The sequence below is a fragment of the Pseudophryne corroboree genome, chromosome 1 (genome assembly GCF_028390025.1).
Source record: "Pseudophryne corroboree isolate aPseCor3 chromosome 1, aPseCor3.hap2, whole genome shotgun sequence".
NCBI lineage: Eukaryota > Metazoa > Chordata > Amphibia > Anura > Myobatrachidae > Pseudophryne > Pseudophryne corroboree.
Genome location: NC_086444.1, coordinates 1,069,284,135 through 1,069,302,565, shown reverse-complemented (window position 1 = coordinate 1,069,302,565; position 18,431 = coordinate 1,069,284,135). Strand labels below are relative to the sequence as shown.

At 47.7% G+C, this 18,431-nt stretch overlaps 1 protein-coding gene across 1 annotated transcript in view; it reads right to left on the bottom strand.

The window, feature by feature from the left end:
- NFXL1 (nuclear transcription factor, X-box binding like 1) overlaps nucleotides 1-18,431 on the bottom strand; it is a 202,595-nt gene that overhangs the window by 143,499 nt on the left and 40,665 nt on the right. The window contains exon 11 of the mRNA XM_063920974.1: nucleotides 982-1,104. Coding sequence (XP_063777044.1) covers nucleotides 982-1,104 — 123 coding nt within the window. The remainder of the gene's footprint in view (nucleotides 1-981; nucleotides 1,105-18,431) is intronic.

Below are 18,431 nucleotides of genomic sequence, written 5' to 3'. Positions count from 1 at the left end.
CCCGTACGCCGCGCCCAGCCGCACAGTGAACCAGGGGACGCCCCTATTGGGGCCCCTGGTTTGTTCTCACCACTGATGTCACCTTCAGGTGCAGTGCCCCGCTGAACAACAACCCCTCAAGGGGTATGCACCTCGTAAGGCTGGTAACCGTCCGTCCCGTCCCCCCCCCCCCCCCCAACTCCCATGGTGCATACCTAAAATAAAACACATTAAAAAGAAATTGAAGAAAACTCTCTGGAGCTCAGAGATGTGCATCCTCTCCTGAGGTCACTTTTTTCTAAACTTCCTGTGGGAGGGGGCAGAGGGGAGGAGCCAGCACACCCAGTGAATAAATTTAAAGTGCAACGGCTCCTTTGGACCCAGTCTATACCCCATCGTACTAGAGTCCCCAATATCCCTTCTGGATGCTAGAGAAATAACATTAATGTATGTGTACATGTGTTGCGGAATATGGATTGGATAAAGAAAAGATGTGAATGTAATATTATCTGTAAAGCAGAGTATGCGCATGCTAAATAAATAATATTTAATCCAAATACGCACAGCCACCACCCCTTGCAGTTCATAACATTGCTGTATACTGTTCCATAAAATTACTTTTGTTTTCATGCATAAAGAAAACTCATTATTACATATATCTGGAATCCTGCTTGGAACTCATCAATCCCATGTACAGCCTGCACTTCCATCATGAGAAGTAAAACCCCTACACTGCTATACTAATTTTGGACTGACATACTGTATACCAGAAGCAGCAGTGCTAGAACAGTAGTTACAGGATACTACAGAGCAGGAAGAGACACCTTTCACTATGAATCTATGCATTCTTCTGCATTCATTAATGTCCCTAAATGCGTTATGAATCACATGAATTACAGTCCACTGATGATGTAACTTACTTTTTTCAGGGAATTTAGAACAAGGTTCAAGCACCAGCTTCCCAAATATATGAAACACCACAGCACAGAGTATTTGCCTTACCTTTCTCTTGCACTGATGCCTCTGGCAATCACGAGTTTTAGGGCATTTGGTTTCACATAGATAAGGCTTATGACAAGGCATTTGTCTTGTGTGTTTGCCACAGCGACACTGCTTTTCAACCTCCTAAAAAATTAAACACACAAATAACTGGGGTCAGGTAAGTTTACAACATCTTACCCTGAGAGACAAGTTTTCAATAAGTGGCTTCAAAGCACCTGTAAACCAATTAGTAAATGACCTGAAGCAATAGTCATACTCTTTAAATAAATGGTCTAGCTGCTCCAGAAAGGTTACATCAAAATCACATTGTGCATTTCATCCATTTATCAAGACATGTAAAGAGGCACAATGACCTTGAAAGACAATGACAGAATCTAACTGCCTGGACAATTTAAATGGGGACAATGTAAGCACCTTGGTGCTGACGGTAATTGAATGCACACCTGTTTATGAAGCGCGTCTGGTCTGTTTTCGCACTGGGTATGCTCTAGTACTAAGGGACTTATTCAGCTTCAGTTGCAATTTGCTAAATCGCAAATCAGCCGATCGGACAACTGCACATGCGCTTTGAACGCATTACATGAGCGGGACCCGCGTTTTGCAATTCTGCTGCCATTGCATCTTTTCAGGATTTGATTTACAGAAAGCGGGCATTTGTGGGCATACACATGGCATTTGCAGGGAATGGTTGGGGAAACGCAGGCGTTTCATGGACGTTTTTGGGATGTGCATCGGATGTTGACTGCGATTTAAAACATGGTGCCAGATGATAACGCATTCTCATTCTGAGTAGCCATGGGTCATCTACAATAGTCAATGGTACTCTAGTTCTGCGTATGCATTGCAGTTATGCGATTACATACGCAATTTGCATTGGTGGGCATCTTTTTCCTTTGTGGGCAGCTATTCACATGCGGTTTTTAGCAGAAGCATGATTCAGAAAAAAGGTTTTATGGTAAGAACTTACCTTTGTTAAAACTCTTTCTGCGAGGTACACTGGGCTCCACAAGGATAGACATAGGGGTGTAGAGTAGGATCTTGATCCGAGGCACCAACAGGCTGAAAAGCTTTGACTGTTCACAGAATGCATAGCGCCGCCTCCTTTATAACACTGCCTCCCTGCACAGGAGCTCAGTTTTTAGTTAACCAGCCCAATGCAGTAGCAGGAAAAGAGACGACAACGGTTAGTAGCCACATACACCACACTCTCACGACAGGAGAAGTGTCAACGGCTAATGCCATACCAACCCAAAGAAGCTAAGTGCGTCAGGGTGGGCGCCTTGTGGAGCCCAGTGTACCTCGCAGAAAGAGTTTTAACAAAGGTAAGTACTTACCATAAAACTCGGTTTCTGCTGCGGGGTACACTGGGCTCCACAAGGATAGGCAGAGGGGATGTCCTAAAGCAGTTCCTTATGGGAGGGGACACACTGTAGCGGGCACAAGAACCCTGCGTCCAAAGGAAGCATCCTGGGAAGCGGCAGTATCGAAGGCATAGAACCTTATGAACGTGTTCGCAGAGGACCATGTAGCCGCCTTGCACAAATTGTTCAAGGGTCGCACCACGGCGGGCCGCCCAAGAAGGTCCAACAGACAGAGTAGAATGGGCCGTAATGTGAGCAGGAGCCGAGAGACCAGCCCTCACATAAGCATGTGCAATCACCATTCTAATCCATCTGGTCAAAGTTTGCTTGTGAGCAGGCCAGCCCCGTTTGTGAAATCCAAACAGCACAAAGAGAGAATCAGATTTTCTAATAGAAGCAGTTCTCTTCACATAGATACGGAGAGCCCGTACCACATCCAAAGACCGCTCTTTGGGAGACAGATCAGGAGAAACAAGTGCCGGAACCACAATCTCCTGATTAAGGTGGAACAAAGAAACCACCTTAGGTAAATATCCGGGACAAGTCCTAAGAACCGCCCGGTCACGGTGAAATATCAGATATGGGGAACTACAATAGCTGAAGCAATAGCCAGCAGAAACACCACCTTAAGGGAAAGCCACTTAAGATCAGCTGAACCAAGAGGTTCAAACGGAGACTCTTGTAACGCCTCCAAAACCACGACAAGTCCCAAGGAGCCACAGGCGGGACATAGGAAGGTTGGATACGAAACACACCCTGAGTAAAAGGTATGCACATCAAATAAGGTCGCAATCTTTCTCTGAAACCACACCAACAAGGCAGATATTTGAACCTTGAGGGAGGCCAGACGCAGGCCTAAGTCCAGGCCCTGCTGAAGAAAAGCCAACAACTTGGCTATACTAAACTTGGAAGCGTCATAACTGTTAGATGCGCACCAAACAAAGTAAGTATGCCAGACCCTATAGTAAATCCGAGCCGAAGCCGGTTTCCGGGCCCGCAACATAGTTTGAATGACCGCCTCAGTAAACCCTTTAGCCCTTAAGATGGAAACTTCAAGAGCCACGGCGTCAAAGACAGCCGGGCTTGGTCCTGGTAGGCACAGGGGCCCTGAACGAGGAGGTCTGGGCGTTGTGGAAGTAGAATTGGACGCTCTGACGATAGGCCTTGCAGGTCTGAGAACCAGTGCCGCCTGGGCCACGCTGGAGCTATGAGGAGCAGAATTCCTCTTTCTTTCTTGAACTTCCGAAATACCCTGGGCAGGAGTGACACCGGAGGGAACACGTACAGCAGCCGAAACCTCCACGGCACTTGCTCCGAAGACCGGAACCTTGTGATTGTGTCGAGATGCCATCAGATCTACGTCTGGAAGGCCCCACTTTTCCACTAGGAGTTGAAACACTTCTGAATGGAGGCCCCCCTCGCCAGCATGTACGTCCTGACGACTGAGAAAGTCCTCTTCCCAATTCATGACTCCCGGAATGAATATAGCCGATATGGCCGGTAGATGGCGTTCCGCCCAATGTAGAATCCGGGAGACTTCCTTCATTGCCAAACGGCTTTGAGTGCCGCCTTGATGATTTATGTAAGCCATTGTGGTGGCGTTGTCAGACTGTACTTGAACAGGACGGTTCTGAGTTAAATGCTGGGCCAGGTTCAACGCATTGAAGACCGCCCGCAATTCCAGAATGTTGATCGAGAGGAGGGATTCCTCCTTGGTCCACTGACCCTGAAGGGAGTGTTGCTCCAGCACCGCGCCCCAACCTCTTAGACTGGCATCTGTCGTCAACAGTACCCAGTCGGATATCCAGAAGGGACGGCCCCTGCACAATTGTTGGTCCTGGAGCCACCAGAGCAGCGACAGACGGACCTCCGGAGTCAATGAGATCATGCGAGACCTGATCCGGTGAAGCAGGCAGTCCCACTTGGCTAGAATCAGCTTCTGGAGGGGGCGAGAATGGAATTGAGCATACTCCACCATGTCGAATGCTGACACCATGAGGCCCAGCACCTGCATCGCCGAATGTATCGACACTTGCGGATGAGAAAGGAAGCAACGAACCCTGTCCTGACGCTGCTATAGGAATATGCAGGTAAGCATCCTGTATGTCCAGGGAGACCATGTAGTCCCCAGGTTCCAAGGCCAGAACTATAGAGCAAAGGGTTTCCATACAGAACTTGGAAACCTTCACAAACTTGTTCAATGCCTTGAGGTTGAGAATGGGCCGGGAAGACCCATTCGGTTTCGGGACTAGAAACAGCGGAGAATTGTACCCCCGGCTCCTCTGCGCAAGAGGCACCTGTACTACGACTCCTGTATCCAGGAGGGTCTGTACCACCGAATGTAAAGTGTTTGCCTTTGTCTGGTCCAACGGGACGTCTGTCCGGCAAAATCGATGAGGGGGTCGGTTTTTGAAGGCTATGGCGTAACCTCGAGTGACGACTTCCCGTACCCAGGCATCTGAAGTGGTCTTCAACCATTCCTGGGTATACCCTAGAAGCCGGCCCCCCCACCCTGGGATCCCCCAGAGGGAGTCTTGCCCCGTCATGCAGCAGGCTGATCGGTCTTGGAAGCTTGCTGACAGGCCGCCCAGGCTCTTTTGGGCTTCGCCTTACCAGGTTTGGAAGTGCGGGCCTGCTTGTTGTATGCCTGACCTTTTGCTTTACCTGAAAAACGAAAGGGGCGAAAGGAAGTACCTTTAGCCTTCGACACAGAAGGAGTGGTACTTGGCAGACAGGCAGTTTTGGCAGTAGCCAAGTCAGCCACTATCTTATTTTAAGTCCTCCCCAAACAGAATATCTCCCTTGAAAGGGAGTACCTCCAGGGTTTTTCTAGAGTCCAGATCCACAGACCAGGATCTCAGCCACAATATCCGGCGTGCCAGGACTGATGTAGTAGAGGCCTTGGCTGCTAGAATACCGGCATCAGAAGCCGCCTCTTTAATATAGTGAGAAGCTGTGACAATATATGACAAGCATTGTCAGAAGAGATTTCAGCTTCTAACTCCAAGGGCCATGCTTCAATAGCCTCTGCAGCCCATGTTGCTGCAATAGTGGGCCTTTGTGCAGCACCCGTGAGGGTGTAAATCGCTTTCAGACAACCCTCCACACGTTTATCCGTAGGCTCTTTTTAGAGACGCGACGGTAGTGACAGGTAGAGCTGAGGAAACCACCATCCTAGCCACATGTGAGTCTACTGGAGGAGGCGTTTCCCAATTTTTAGACAGCTCTGGCGCGAGGGGATAGCGAGCCAGCATCTTCTTTTGAGGCACAAACTTCTTACCCGGGTTTTCCCAGGGTTCCTGACGTACATCCACTAGGTGGTCAGAGTGAGGTAAAACTTGTTTAACCACCTTCTGACGCTTGAACCTATCTGGTTTCTTAGGAGGGACGGATGGCTCGGGATCATCCGTAATCTGTAAAATCAACTTAATAGCCTCCAAAAGATCAGGAACATCCCCATGTGAACTACCCTCCCCATCAGCAGTGTCTGTGTCAGAATCTGTGGGGTCAGTGTAAGTGCCATCTTCATCAGACGAGGTGTCAGTGACAGCATTGGATTGTGAGGAGATAAGAGATCGCTTAGAGGACCCCTTGGGCTTAGGCGAGCGAGGGTCAGACTTTTTAGTAGTCAGGGACTGGTTCAACTTCTTCAATTGAGCAGATAAATTGTCCGCCCATGGCGGGTTAGCTGCAGGGACCACATACGGTTGCACCGGCATAGGGGGTCCCATAGGGGGTGTTCGTTTATTAACTAGCGTATGTAGAAGCGTGGAAAAAGCAGCCCATGGTGGGTCAGTATGTACCTCCGTTGCCACAGTCCCACTGGGGGGCAAGGAGCCCCCAGAAGCAGAGCCCACAGCTGCTATATTCTCCTCATATGGACCTGTGGCTTCAGCAAAACCGGCAGTGTGTTCAGCCCCAGAACAGTTACATTCAGAAGCAGACATGATATAACTTGCAGTATCAGGTAACACAGTACAATTGGCAACAGCACTATATCCCTAAACCCAAACCCCTGCGCAGTGTAGTCAGCACAAGCAGAGATATAGGAGAGATATGGTGACTAAAATCACAGAGAAAAATACGTATCTTGTGAAAATCCTATATAAATTTAAAACCTGACGCACCAAGCCCCCTCAGGTTATAGAATATAGGGATAGCAAGTTGAGTGAGAGACACGAAATGGAAACCACTCAGCAAGCTAATGCACACACATATAGTCACAGTTGTACAATGCAGAGGTTATTACGAACAATAATAATGCACTGGACAAGCTTATATAGCTATGTAGTCAATAGATATAACACTGCACAGTAAGAACTAGATGTATATCACAGGGTAATTGTACTAGAAATCCCTGACTAAATGCACTCTCTTAACTAACACTGTCTAATTGGCAGGTAGAATACTTAAGTGTCATGTAAAGCCACAGCACTGACAACCAGGCGACTTTACACAGGAGGATTTGCCCAAGCAGTCCCAGAAACAGTGTAGCTGAGAGAAATGGCGCCCAAACACTGACAGGGAGTGAGGGAGAGACAGATATGCAGCTCCAGGGCGGGAACATTTGTGGGAATTTGCGCCCTGGGGCTGGGGGAGGGGCTCCAGGTCTAAGCCTTATCCCCCTGCTGGCAAAACTACCGGGTACTGTGGGCTACTAGTAAAATGGTTTTAAGGGAAAACCTGACCTGCACCCATGCCCTGGTGATCTAGTGGGATCACCTGTACTGCCACAGTGCCCACCGCCAGCGCGCGCGGCCCACCTCCCACTGACTGCGCCGGATCGCAATAAAGTACGGGTCCCGCAAGCGGGACCCACTCTCCACCTCCCGAAGCGCGGCCACGCGATCCCGGAGAACCCCCGTCGTGTGTGCCTGACCATAGAAGAAAACCGGAGCCTCCTGCTGTTGTTACCCGGCAACCAGGGCTCGGGAGTGTACAGCGCCGCTGGGGAGAGTTGGAGCTGCAGCAGTGAATGTCACAAGACATGTACACACTGCTGCAGCCCTTGAAGTCTTCACTTTTCTTCTCAAAAAGCTCTTCTTAGGGCTGCCCAGAGCAGCCCCTCTGTTATGTGCCTGCTATCTGCGGCACCAACTACAAAACTGGGCTCCTGTGCAGGGAGGCGGGGTTATAGAAGAGGCGGCGCTATGCATTCTGGGAACAGTCAAAGCTTTTCAGCCTGTTGGTGCCTCGGATCAAGATCCTACTCTACACCCCTATGTCTATCCTGGTGGAGCCCAGTGTACCCCGCAGCAGAAAATCGCAATTTCTGTACTTGCGAGCCGGGTGGCATTAGAAGTAGCCGGGTGTGGGAGGTGTAATCTGAATGGATACAGATATAACTGCTATAACAATGCACCCTGAGACAATGCAAATCGGCACTGTCAGTGTACCCTCCACTGCAATGTTCTCTCTGTACAAACCACATCCTGCCTCAAACAACAGGGGAGGGATCTCTGCTTACGGCGCCTGTCAAAGTAACATAAGCGCAGCGTGACTCTGATTTTGTCCGTCAGATGCCTGGAGCAGGATTGTGACAGGTTGTGTGTAGATAAAAAAAAAATTAAAAAAAAGCCAGGAGGCATGCATGTCAAATTGGTCCTGGGGTGAACACTGAAAGGTGTTAGAAGGACTGAACTGTCCAGCACTGCGGGCTCCGTATGTTATGCAAATATTGTACCTACGTGCTGTACATCTGTACAGGACTTCCTCAACCTGTCTGTACAAGGACTTTCACAGAACTTTCAGTAAGACCCATTGGAACAGTATATAGTAGTATGTGGATGCACACCTTCACATATCCTGCAAGATGCAAATTTGAGTAAAGGCAAAATATATTCTGAACATGGCTGGCCCTGAAGGTGGCCTATAAATCTGGCTATCACGTTCCCGCTATGAAAGTATTATACACAATATCGCTAGCACAGTTACTTCTGTCTCCTCACTCCAGCCTCTGCAGAAAGCATGTATCAGAAATTATATTGTGATGACCAAAGCCCCTCCGTTCACCTCTCAGAAAGTACCACTTGCTGTCATTATTTCTGGGCACATGACCCTTGCACTGAGAACATCAGCTACAGGTGGGTTCTAGCTATAATTCTGAACAAATTTTATTTGGTGCTGTCTTTATACTGTCCCTGAGCCCTTCTGATGCCTTTACAAGCTGTCATAACAGTGCTGCTTCCTTCCCTGGTGTCTTGGCACCTGCTGGGTCCTGTACTGCTCTGCTCCTGCCGACTTCTGGCAGCTTGTGGGATTGCTTTTCTCTTGGGCACCTACAGTACCCCCCACCAGGGTGCTTTTGGAGCGTCTCCGTCTCAAATGGGGCGAGTGCCTGCCTTATCTGTGACTTGCTTTTGAGAACTACTTAAGGGGATACTTGCCAGGCATTTGGTAGCGTGAGAAGACATGTCTATAAGAACCAGAGTGATTAGGCGATTCCATCTTCTATATCTGGTAAATCATCGTTTTCTGCAGTTACTGGCACGATGCCGCACAGGCACGAGATATCCACTCTACCTTCATCTTCCTCCATGTTTGAGAAAATAAGATTTTACTTACCGGTAAATCTATTTCTCGTAGTCCGTAGTGGATGCTGGGGACTCCGTAAGGACCATGGGGAATAGACGGGCTCCGCAGGAGACAGGGCACTTTAAGAAAGAATTAGGACTACTGGTGTGCACTGGCTCCTCACTCTATGCCCCGCCTCCAGACCTGAGTTAAGGAAACTGTGCCCGGAAGAGCTGACAGTACAAGGAAAGGATTTTGGAATCCAGGGTAAGACTCATACCAGCCACACCAATCACACCGTATAACTCGTGATAAACTTACCCAGTTAACAGTATGAACAACAACATAGCATCAGACAAACCTGATGCAACCATAACATAACGCTTATGTAAGCAATAACTATATACAAGTATTGCAGAAGAAGTCCGCACTTGGGACGGGCGCCCAGCATCCACTACGGACTACGAGAAATAGATTTACCGGTAAGTAAAATCTTATTTTCTCTAACGTCCTAGTGGATGCTGGGGACTCCGTAAGGACCATGGGGATTATACCAAAGCTCCCAAACGGGCGGGAGAGTGCGGATGACTCTGCAGCACCAAATGAGCAAACACAAGGTCCTTCTCAGCCAGGGTATCAAACTTGTAGAATTTTGCAAAAGTGTTTGAACCCGACCAAGTAGCTGCTCGGCAAAGCTGTAATGCAGAGACCCCTCGGACAGCCGCCCAAGAAGAGCCCATCTTCCTTGTGGAATGGGCTTTTACTGATTTTGGATGCGGCAATCCAGCCGCAGAATGAGCCTGCTGAATCGTGTTACAGATCCAGCGAGCAATAGTTTGCTTTGAAGCAGGAGTACCCAGCTTGTTGGATGCATACAGGATAAACAGCGAGTCAGTTTTCCGGACTCCAGCCGTTCTGGCAACGTAAATCTTCAAAGTCCTGACTACATCTAGTAACTTGGAATCCTCCAAGTCACGAGTAGCCGCAGGCACCACAATAGGTTGGTTCAAATGAAAAGATGACACCACCTTCGGCAGAAATTGCGGACGAGTCCGTAATCCTGCCCTGTCCATATGGAAAACCAGATAGGGGCTTTTACATGACAAAGCCGCCAATTCTGACACACGCCTAGCCGAAGCTAAGGCCAATAGCATGACCACTTTCCACGTGAGATATTTTAACTCCACGGTCTTAAGTGGCTCAAACCAGTGAGATTTCAGGAAACTCAACACCACGTTAAGATCCCAAGGTGCCACTGGTGGCACAAAAGGGGGCTGAATATGCAGCACTCCCTATACAACGTCTGGACTTCAGGAACAGAAGTCAGTTCTTTTTGAAAGAAAATGGATAGGGCCGAAATCTGGACCCTAATGGAACCCAATTTCAGGCCCAATGTCACTCCCGACTGTAGGAAGTGAAGGAAACGGCCCAGCTTGAATTCCTCCGTAGGGGCATTCCTGGCCCCACACCAAGCAACATTTTTTTTTTTTTACGCCATATACGGTGATAATGTGTAGCCGTCACCTCCTTCCTAGCCTTTTATCAGCGTAGGAATAACCTCATCCGGTATGCCTTTTTCTGCCAGGATCCGGCGTTCAACCGCCATGCCAACAAACGCAGCCGCGGTAAGTCTTGGAACAGACAGGGCCCCTGCTGCAACAAGTCCTGTCTGAGAGGCAGAGGCCATGGGTCCTCTGTGAGCATTTCTTGCAGATCTGGATACCAAGTCCTTCTTGGCCAATCCGGAACAATGAGTATTGTTCTCACTCCTCCTTTGCCTATGATTCTCAGCACCTTTGTTATGAGAGGAAGAGGAGGAAACACATAAAACGACTGGAACACCCACAGTGTCACTAATGCGTCTACAGCAATCGCCTGAGGGTCTCTTGACCTGGCGCAATATCTCTGTAGCTTTTTGTTGAGGCGGGATGCCATCATGTCCACCTGTGGCAGTTCCCACCGCCTTGCAATCTGCGTGAAGACTTCTTGATGAAGTCCCCACTCTCCCGTGTGGAGGTCGCACCAGCTGAGGAAGACTGCTTCCCAGTTGTCCACTCCCGGAATGAACACTGCTGACAGTGCTCTTACGTGATTCTCCGCCCAGCGAAGAATTCTGGTGGCTTCCGCCATCGCCACTCTGCTCCTTGTGCCACCTTGGCGGTTCACATGAGCCACTGCTGTGATGTTGTCTGACTGAATCAGCACCGATTTGTCGCGAAGCAGGTTCTCCGCTTGACTTAGGGCGTTGCATATGGCCCTTAATTCCAGGATATTGATGTGAAGGCAAGTCTCCTGACTTGACCACCGCCCTTGGAAATTTCTTCCCTGTGTGACTGCCCCCCACCCTCGGAGGCTTGCATCCGTGGTCACCAGGACCCAGTCCTGAATGCCGAATCTGCGACCTTCGAGAAGGTGAGCACTCTGCAGCCACCACAGGAAAGACACCCTGGCCCTGGGGGATAGGGTGATTAACCGATGCATCTGAAGATGTGATCCGGACCACTTGTCCAGTACGTCCCATTGGAAGGTCCTCGCATGGAACCTGCCGAAGGGAATGGCCTTGTATGATGCCACCATCCTTCCCAGGACTCGAGTGCAGTGATGCACTGACACCTGTTTTGGTTTTAATAGATTTCTGACCAGTGTCACAAGCTCCTGAGCTATCTCTATCGGGAGATAAACCCTTTTCTGGTCTGTGTCTAGGATCATGCCTAGAAGAGGCAGATGAGCTGTAGGAACGAACTGCGACTTTGGAATACATAGAATCCAGCCGTGTTGCTGTTACACTTCCAGAGAAAGTGATACGCTGTTCAGCAACTGCTCTCTTGATCTCGCTTTTATGAGGAGATCGACCAAGTACGTGATAATAGTGACACCTTGCTTCCGCAGGAGCACCATCATTTCCGCCAATACCTTCAGAATTACCAGCTATAGCTGTGGAGACCAGGTCCGAGAACCCTTCTCCACACAATCCTCAGCCTTCCATATGCCACTTAAGTTGGCATCATCTGTCCATTGCATATTCTACAGGACACGTCAAGCAGAAATCGACATAGCTTTGACTCTAGGACCCAGTATACTCATGTCTCTTTGGGCATGTTTGATTATATATATCTCTTAAGACAGCATCTTTAATATATATATATATATATATATATATATATATATAGATGTCCACGAAGGTGGCGGGCGCACTCTCACACATATTAATGTTCACAAACTTTGTTTAATATCCAATGTTCTTTATAGCAGCCTTCATAAATCGACGTTTCGATCCTTCCACAGGATCTTTTTCAAGAAAGGCAGTACGATATCATATTTCAAAATGTGCAATCGTTAAACAATGCCTAAAAAGAATACAAGAAAGAGAAGAGACTCAGCCTCCCAGGCCCCTTGATGATGGCAGAAAAACTATGTGGACCGGGCTTCAATTACCCTGTGCACATAGTGACTATAATCAATCTAGTTAAAATGTTGCTTAATGAAACACCTTCAACCATAGTGTAATAAAACACCCACGTGTTCAAGACAGCCATGTTAGTCCCTAAAGGTATGCACAGTTCTTTACAACCAAAGGTATCTCAATCCACCATGTGACACACTGGTGAAAATGATGTATATAAAAAAAAAAAAAAAAAAACTCACACCGGAGACTCACATAGGACCAGCGGTTACTTAAACGCAGCTTTAAAATCGGAATAACAATGTTCAAAGCCGAAAACATGCCAGTTTCGTAGGTAGTCCTGAGGAGACTGCATGTATATAATAACAATGGTTAAACAACTTACACGTTCCTTACAGTCAAAACAGAAAGTGGGCAAGATCGACATAACTGTTACCTATAGTCATCATGCTCAAGATGTGATGTATCCTGAGGTCATGGAAGTCAGCTGCTCAGCGCAACCTGCTGGAACAATATTAACTATTCAGTGTGCGGGCTCTAAGCATAAGCACAAAGCGTGTCCAAAAGGTTTACACAAACATATCAACAACGTGTGGATAAAAACATGGGGAGGCAAAACTAAGAAACCAGGTTTACCGTGTGCTGTGATCTGCCGCGTGTTCCCAGGATGCATGCTCTGTCTAGCAATGCCCCTGATGCCTATATACCCCTAAACCGGAAGTGTGCTCGTTCTGGGAAAACAACTCAGCAGATATCAATTCTAGAGTGGCTGCATACGCTCACCGTGAAGCACTCTACATAGATGGTCCGCGCGGCTGACATTCTAAGTGGCCCGTTATTCGGGCTCTGACGGTTCTGGTGTAGCCGCATTCAACAGTCCAGACGTGGAACGCAATGCGTTCCAAAATACCGGAAGCGGAAGTGATGCGCGGAGTCCTAACCCGTCGTTCAAGCCGAAGAGGAGTACAGCCGCATTCAATGGTCCGGGCATGGAACGCAAATGCGTTCCAGAGAACCGGAAGTCAAAGCGCTCATAGCCCGTTGCTCAAGCCCTGATGGAATACTATTGAATAACGTCTTGCGTTCCATTCACCCGCAGTGGAACGCACTCGTGATCTCCAAGGTCCTAGCGGCAATCCTCACTACTAGGTGTACGCATATGTCCATCCTCTGTGAAAAACTTACTCAAATGTTTAATAAGGGGCTGGACATCTCCCAGCTCTCTGCTCCACTGGTTCAACTGGTATATCTTAAAGTGCCTGTGTATGGCCTTAATGTGATACTATCTGGCTCTCGTGCCTAACTGGTCTGTCTGAAACACTACGATGTCTCTGAAAAGACATGCTAAAACCATATAATCTTAAATGATCCTAACTTGATCGTAATACTTTCAATCCATGCCATCAGGGACCTGGAAGAATGGGCTAACAAAAATAACACACAAACAACAAAATATATACAAACAACAAACAAACACAATAAATAGAACACAATATATATGACACAGATTTCTACAGGAACACCCCGTAGGGGTTATTTTCGTTTAATCCTCTCAGTGATACCGTATCCAAGCGGCTGATCCAATAACACTCCCTTTGTTTCAGCCTCTTGGTCCGGTCTCCACCGGTAACACTCGGGGGCACCCAATCAATGATTTTACACTTTAAACTAGCAACCTGATGACGGGCTTCAATGAAATGGCGCGCCACCGGTTTGTCTGATTTACCGCTATTCAATGCAACATAAATGGATGAGCGGTGATTCGCCATTCGGTCCCTGAAATTTCGCGTCGTGAGCCCAACGTAGAACAATCCGCAAGGGCATTTTAAGATGTAAATGACAAAGTCGGATCTACAGTGTAAATGATATTTAAGTTTGATGATAGAGCCGTTATGGGGATGGGAAAATGTGGGTCCCACCATCATCGAACGACACGTGGTGCAGCCCCCACAAGAGAAACAGCCTGGTTTCTGCTGCAATAACTGTGTGGTAGACATGGGGGCATTAGGATATAATACAGGTCTCATAAGCATTTGCTTTAGATTCGGTCCCCTACGATAAGCCAACATGGGGGGATTCATACGTGAAAAAGGCAATGCAGGATCAGTACTGACAATGGGCCAGTGTTTTTTAAGTACCTTCTTGAGGTGACCAGAGTAGTTATCGTACCGTGTCGCAAAGACTAGACGATTGTCTAATCGGTCCCTGTTCTTCTGTCGTGTGCCTGAAAAAATGTCCCGAGCTCGAGATAAACACAATGACAGTGTCCTATGCGTATATCCACGTTCTAGAAAGCGATCGTGGACCTCTTGGAGTTGGATTTCTATATTAGTACTGTCTGAATTAATTCTTAATACTCTTAGAAATTGGGACACTGGCAAGTTCTCCTTTAGTGCAGGGGGGTGATGGCTGGTCGCATGCAGCGTCAAATTTCTGTCCGTAGGTTTTCTATAGACTGAGGTGACAAAACGATCCCCCACCTTTTGAATGTGTACGTCTAAAAAATTAATTTCAGACCCTGAAAAACTAGAGGTGAACTTAATAGGACTGTCCAACTGGTTAAGTTGGTTTACCATGGTGTGAAATGAAGACTCAGTACCGAGCCACAGTAAAAAAATATCATCGATAAAACGACGATAAAATAAAATTTGGTGACCATAGCGTGGAAAGATCTGGGTTGTTTCATAGTTAGTCATGTATAGGTTGGCGTACGACGGGGCCAAATTGGACCCCATCGCCGTCCCTGCCAATTGTACAAAGTACTGATCTTTATATAGGAAATGATTAGAACGCAATACCAATTCTGTGAGTTCAATTATGCTTTCGGTGGGTACATTGGAGGTCGGGTGCGATGTCAGTGCGGCTCGCACTGTTTCCAATCCTCCATCGTGTGGGATAACTGTATACAATGAATTCACGTCCATTGTAGCCAAAGCGCATGGAATGTGCTTACAATCAACATTTTTCAATTGTTGAAGGAAATCACCAGTGTCTTTTATGTAGCTCATACTTTCTACCACAATGGGTTGGAGGACGCTATCAACAAATTTGGCCAACGGCTGTAGTAGAGAGCCTTCCGCTGCTATGATGGGCCGTCCAGGGGGTTGTACCAAGGTTTTATGGACCTTCGGTAGAGTATATAAGATTGGACACCGAGGGTACTCAACAGATAAATAGGAGAATAATTCCTCATCAAACCAACCATTATTTCTCCCTCTTCTCAGGCACTCATCTACAACACGTTTGATGCCCACAACAGGATTCGAATCGACTTGCTTATATGTCTCCCTGTCGGCTAGTTGACGCATGATCTCTCGATCATAGTCCTGCCAGTCTTGGATGACCACAGCCCCGCCCTTATCTGCGGGGCCACTCTAGAATTGATATCTGCCGAGTTGTTTTCCCAGAACGAGCGCACTTCCGGTTTAGGGGTATATAGGCATCAGGGGCATTGCTAGACAGAGCATGCATCCTGGGAACACGCGGCAGATCACAGCACACGGTAAACCTGGTTTCTTAGTTTTGCCTCCCCATGTTTTTATCCACACGTTGTTGATATGTTTGTGTAAACCTTTTGGACACGCTTTGTGCTTATGCTTAGAGCCCGCACACTGAATAGTTAATATTGTTCCAGCAGGTTGCGCTGAGCAGCTGACTTCCATGACCTCAGGATACATCACATCTTGAGCATGATGACTATAGGTAACAGTTATGTCGATCTTGCCCACTTTCTGTTTTGACTGTAAGGAACGTGTAAGTTGTTTAACCATTGTTATTATATACATGCAGTCTCCTCAGGACTACCTACGAAACTGGCATGTTTTCGGCTTTGAACATTGTTATTCCGATTTTAAAGCTGCGTTTAAGTAACCGCTGGTCCTATGTGAGTCTCCGGTGTGAGTTTTTTTTTTTTATATACAGCATTTTCACCAGTGTGTCACATGGTGGATTGAGATACCTTTGGTTGTAAAGAACTGTGCATACCTTTAGGGACTAACATGGCTGTCTTGAACACGTGGGTGTTTTATTACACTATGGTTGAAGGTGTTTCATTAAGCAACATTTTAACTAGATTGATTATAGTCACTATGTGCACAGGGTAATTGAAGCCCGGTCCACATAGTTTTTCTGCCATCATCAAGGGGCCTGGGAGGCTGAGTCTCTTCTCTTTCTTGTATTCTTTTTAGGCATTGTTTAACGATTGCACATTTTGAAATATGATATCGTACTGCCTTTCTTGAAAAAGATCCTGTGGAAGGATCGAAACGTCGATTTATGAAGGCTGCTATAAAGAACATTGGATATTAAACAAAGTTTGTGAACATTAATATGTGTGAGAGTGCGCCCGCCACCTTCGTGGACATCTATAGATTCAGCAGACCTGTTCTGTTGGGATAGCACCCATCCTGGAATTTTGATGCGAGTACAGGACTCTCTCTCTATATTATATATATATATATATACACTAGGGTCTCAATTTCTGCTGTCCACGCCGCCACAGCGCTATAAACCCATGCCGACACAATCGCCGGTCTGAGTAGTGTACCAGAATGTGCACGCTATCTGCAGGATCCCTGAGAATAGCTAGGGCTACCTTCTGGGCAAACGTGACACCCTAGGGGAAGATTCCCATCACATCCTGGCCCTAGTGGGGAAAGGGTACTGCCTGAGAATTCTTTGTGGGAAGCTGCAGTCTCTTGTCTGGAAATTCCCGCTCTTTTTCCTCATGAGAGGAGGGAAATTTACCTCAGCTTTCTTCCCCTTAAACATGTGTACCCTTGTGTCAGGAACAGATGAGTCATCAGTGATATGCCAATCATCTTTATTACAATAATCATATATTGAATACTTTTCTGCCATTTTGGCTGTAACTTTGCATTATCGTAGTCGACACTGGAGTCAAACTCCGTGTCGATATCAGTGTCTATTATTTTGGGTAGTGAGCATTGTGAGACTCTGAAGGTCTCTGCGCCATAGGGACAGACATGGGTAGATTTCCTGTCTGTTCTCTAATCTTTTGTGCAATAAATTCACCTTAGCACTTACACATATCCAAACAGGTGTCGGCGTTGTCGACGGAGACACCCTCTCACACACATATTTGCTCCATCTCCTCCTTAGGGGTGCCTTTTACCTCAGACATGTCGACACACACGTACAGACACACCACACACACACAGGGGATGCTCTATTTGAAGACAGTTCCCCCACAAGGCCCTTTGGAGAGACAGAGAGAGAGTATGCCAGCACACACCCCAGCGCTATATGACCCAGGAATCACACAGTAACTTAGTGTTAACCCAGTAGCTGCTGTATATATTGTTTTTACGCCAAATTTATGTGCCCCCCCCTCTCTTTTTCACCCTCTTCTATGCTTCTGCAGGGGAGAGCGTGGGGAGCTTCCTCTCAGCGGAGCTGTGGAGAGAAAATGGCGCTGGTGAGTGCTGAGGAAGAAGCCCCGCCCCCTCAGCGGCGGGCTTCTGTCCCGCGATTTTGTGTAAAATAATGGCGGGGGCTCATGCATATATACAGTGCCCAACTGTATATATGCTGCTTTTTGCCAAGAGGTTCCTAATTGCTGCCCAGGGCGCGCGCCCTGCACCCTACAGTGACCGGAGTGTGCGGGTGTAATGTGGGAGCAATGGCGCACAGCTGCAGTGCTGTGCGCTACCTCATATGAAGACTGGAGTCTTCTGCCGCCGCTTTCGAAGTCTTCTTGCTTCTTCACGCCGGCTTCTGGCGCTGCGAGGGGGACGGCGGCGCGGCTCCGGGATCGGACGACCAAGGGTGCGTTCCTGTGTTCGATCCCTCTGGAGCTAATGGTGTCCAGTAGCCTAAGAAGCAAGACCTATCCGCAGTTAGTAGGTCTGCTTCTCTCCCCTCAGTCCCACGTAGCAGAGAGTCTGTTGCCAGCAGATCTCTCTGAAAATAAAAAATCCTAACAAAATACTTTCTTATTAGCAAGCTCAGGAGAGCTCACTAAAGTGCACCCAGCTCTGTCCGGGCACAGATTCTAACTGAGGTCTGGAGGAGGGGCATAGAGGAAGGAGCCAGTGCACACCAGTAGTCCTAATTCTTTCTTAAAGTGCCCTGTCTCCTGCGGAGCCCGTCTATTCCCCATGGTCCTTACGGAGTCCCCAGCATCCACTAGGACGTTAGAGAAAAGATAGCGC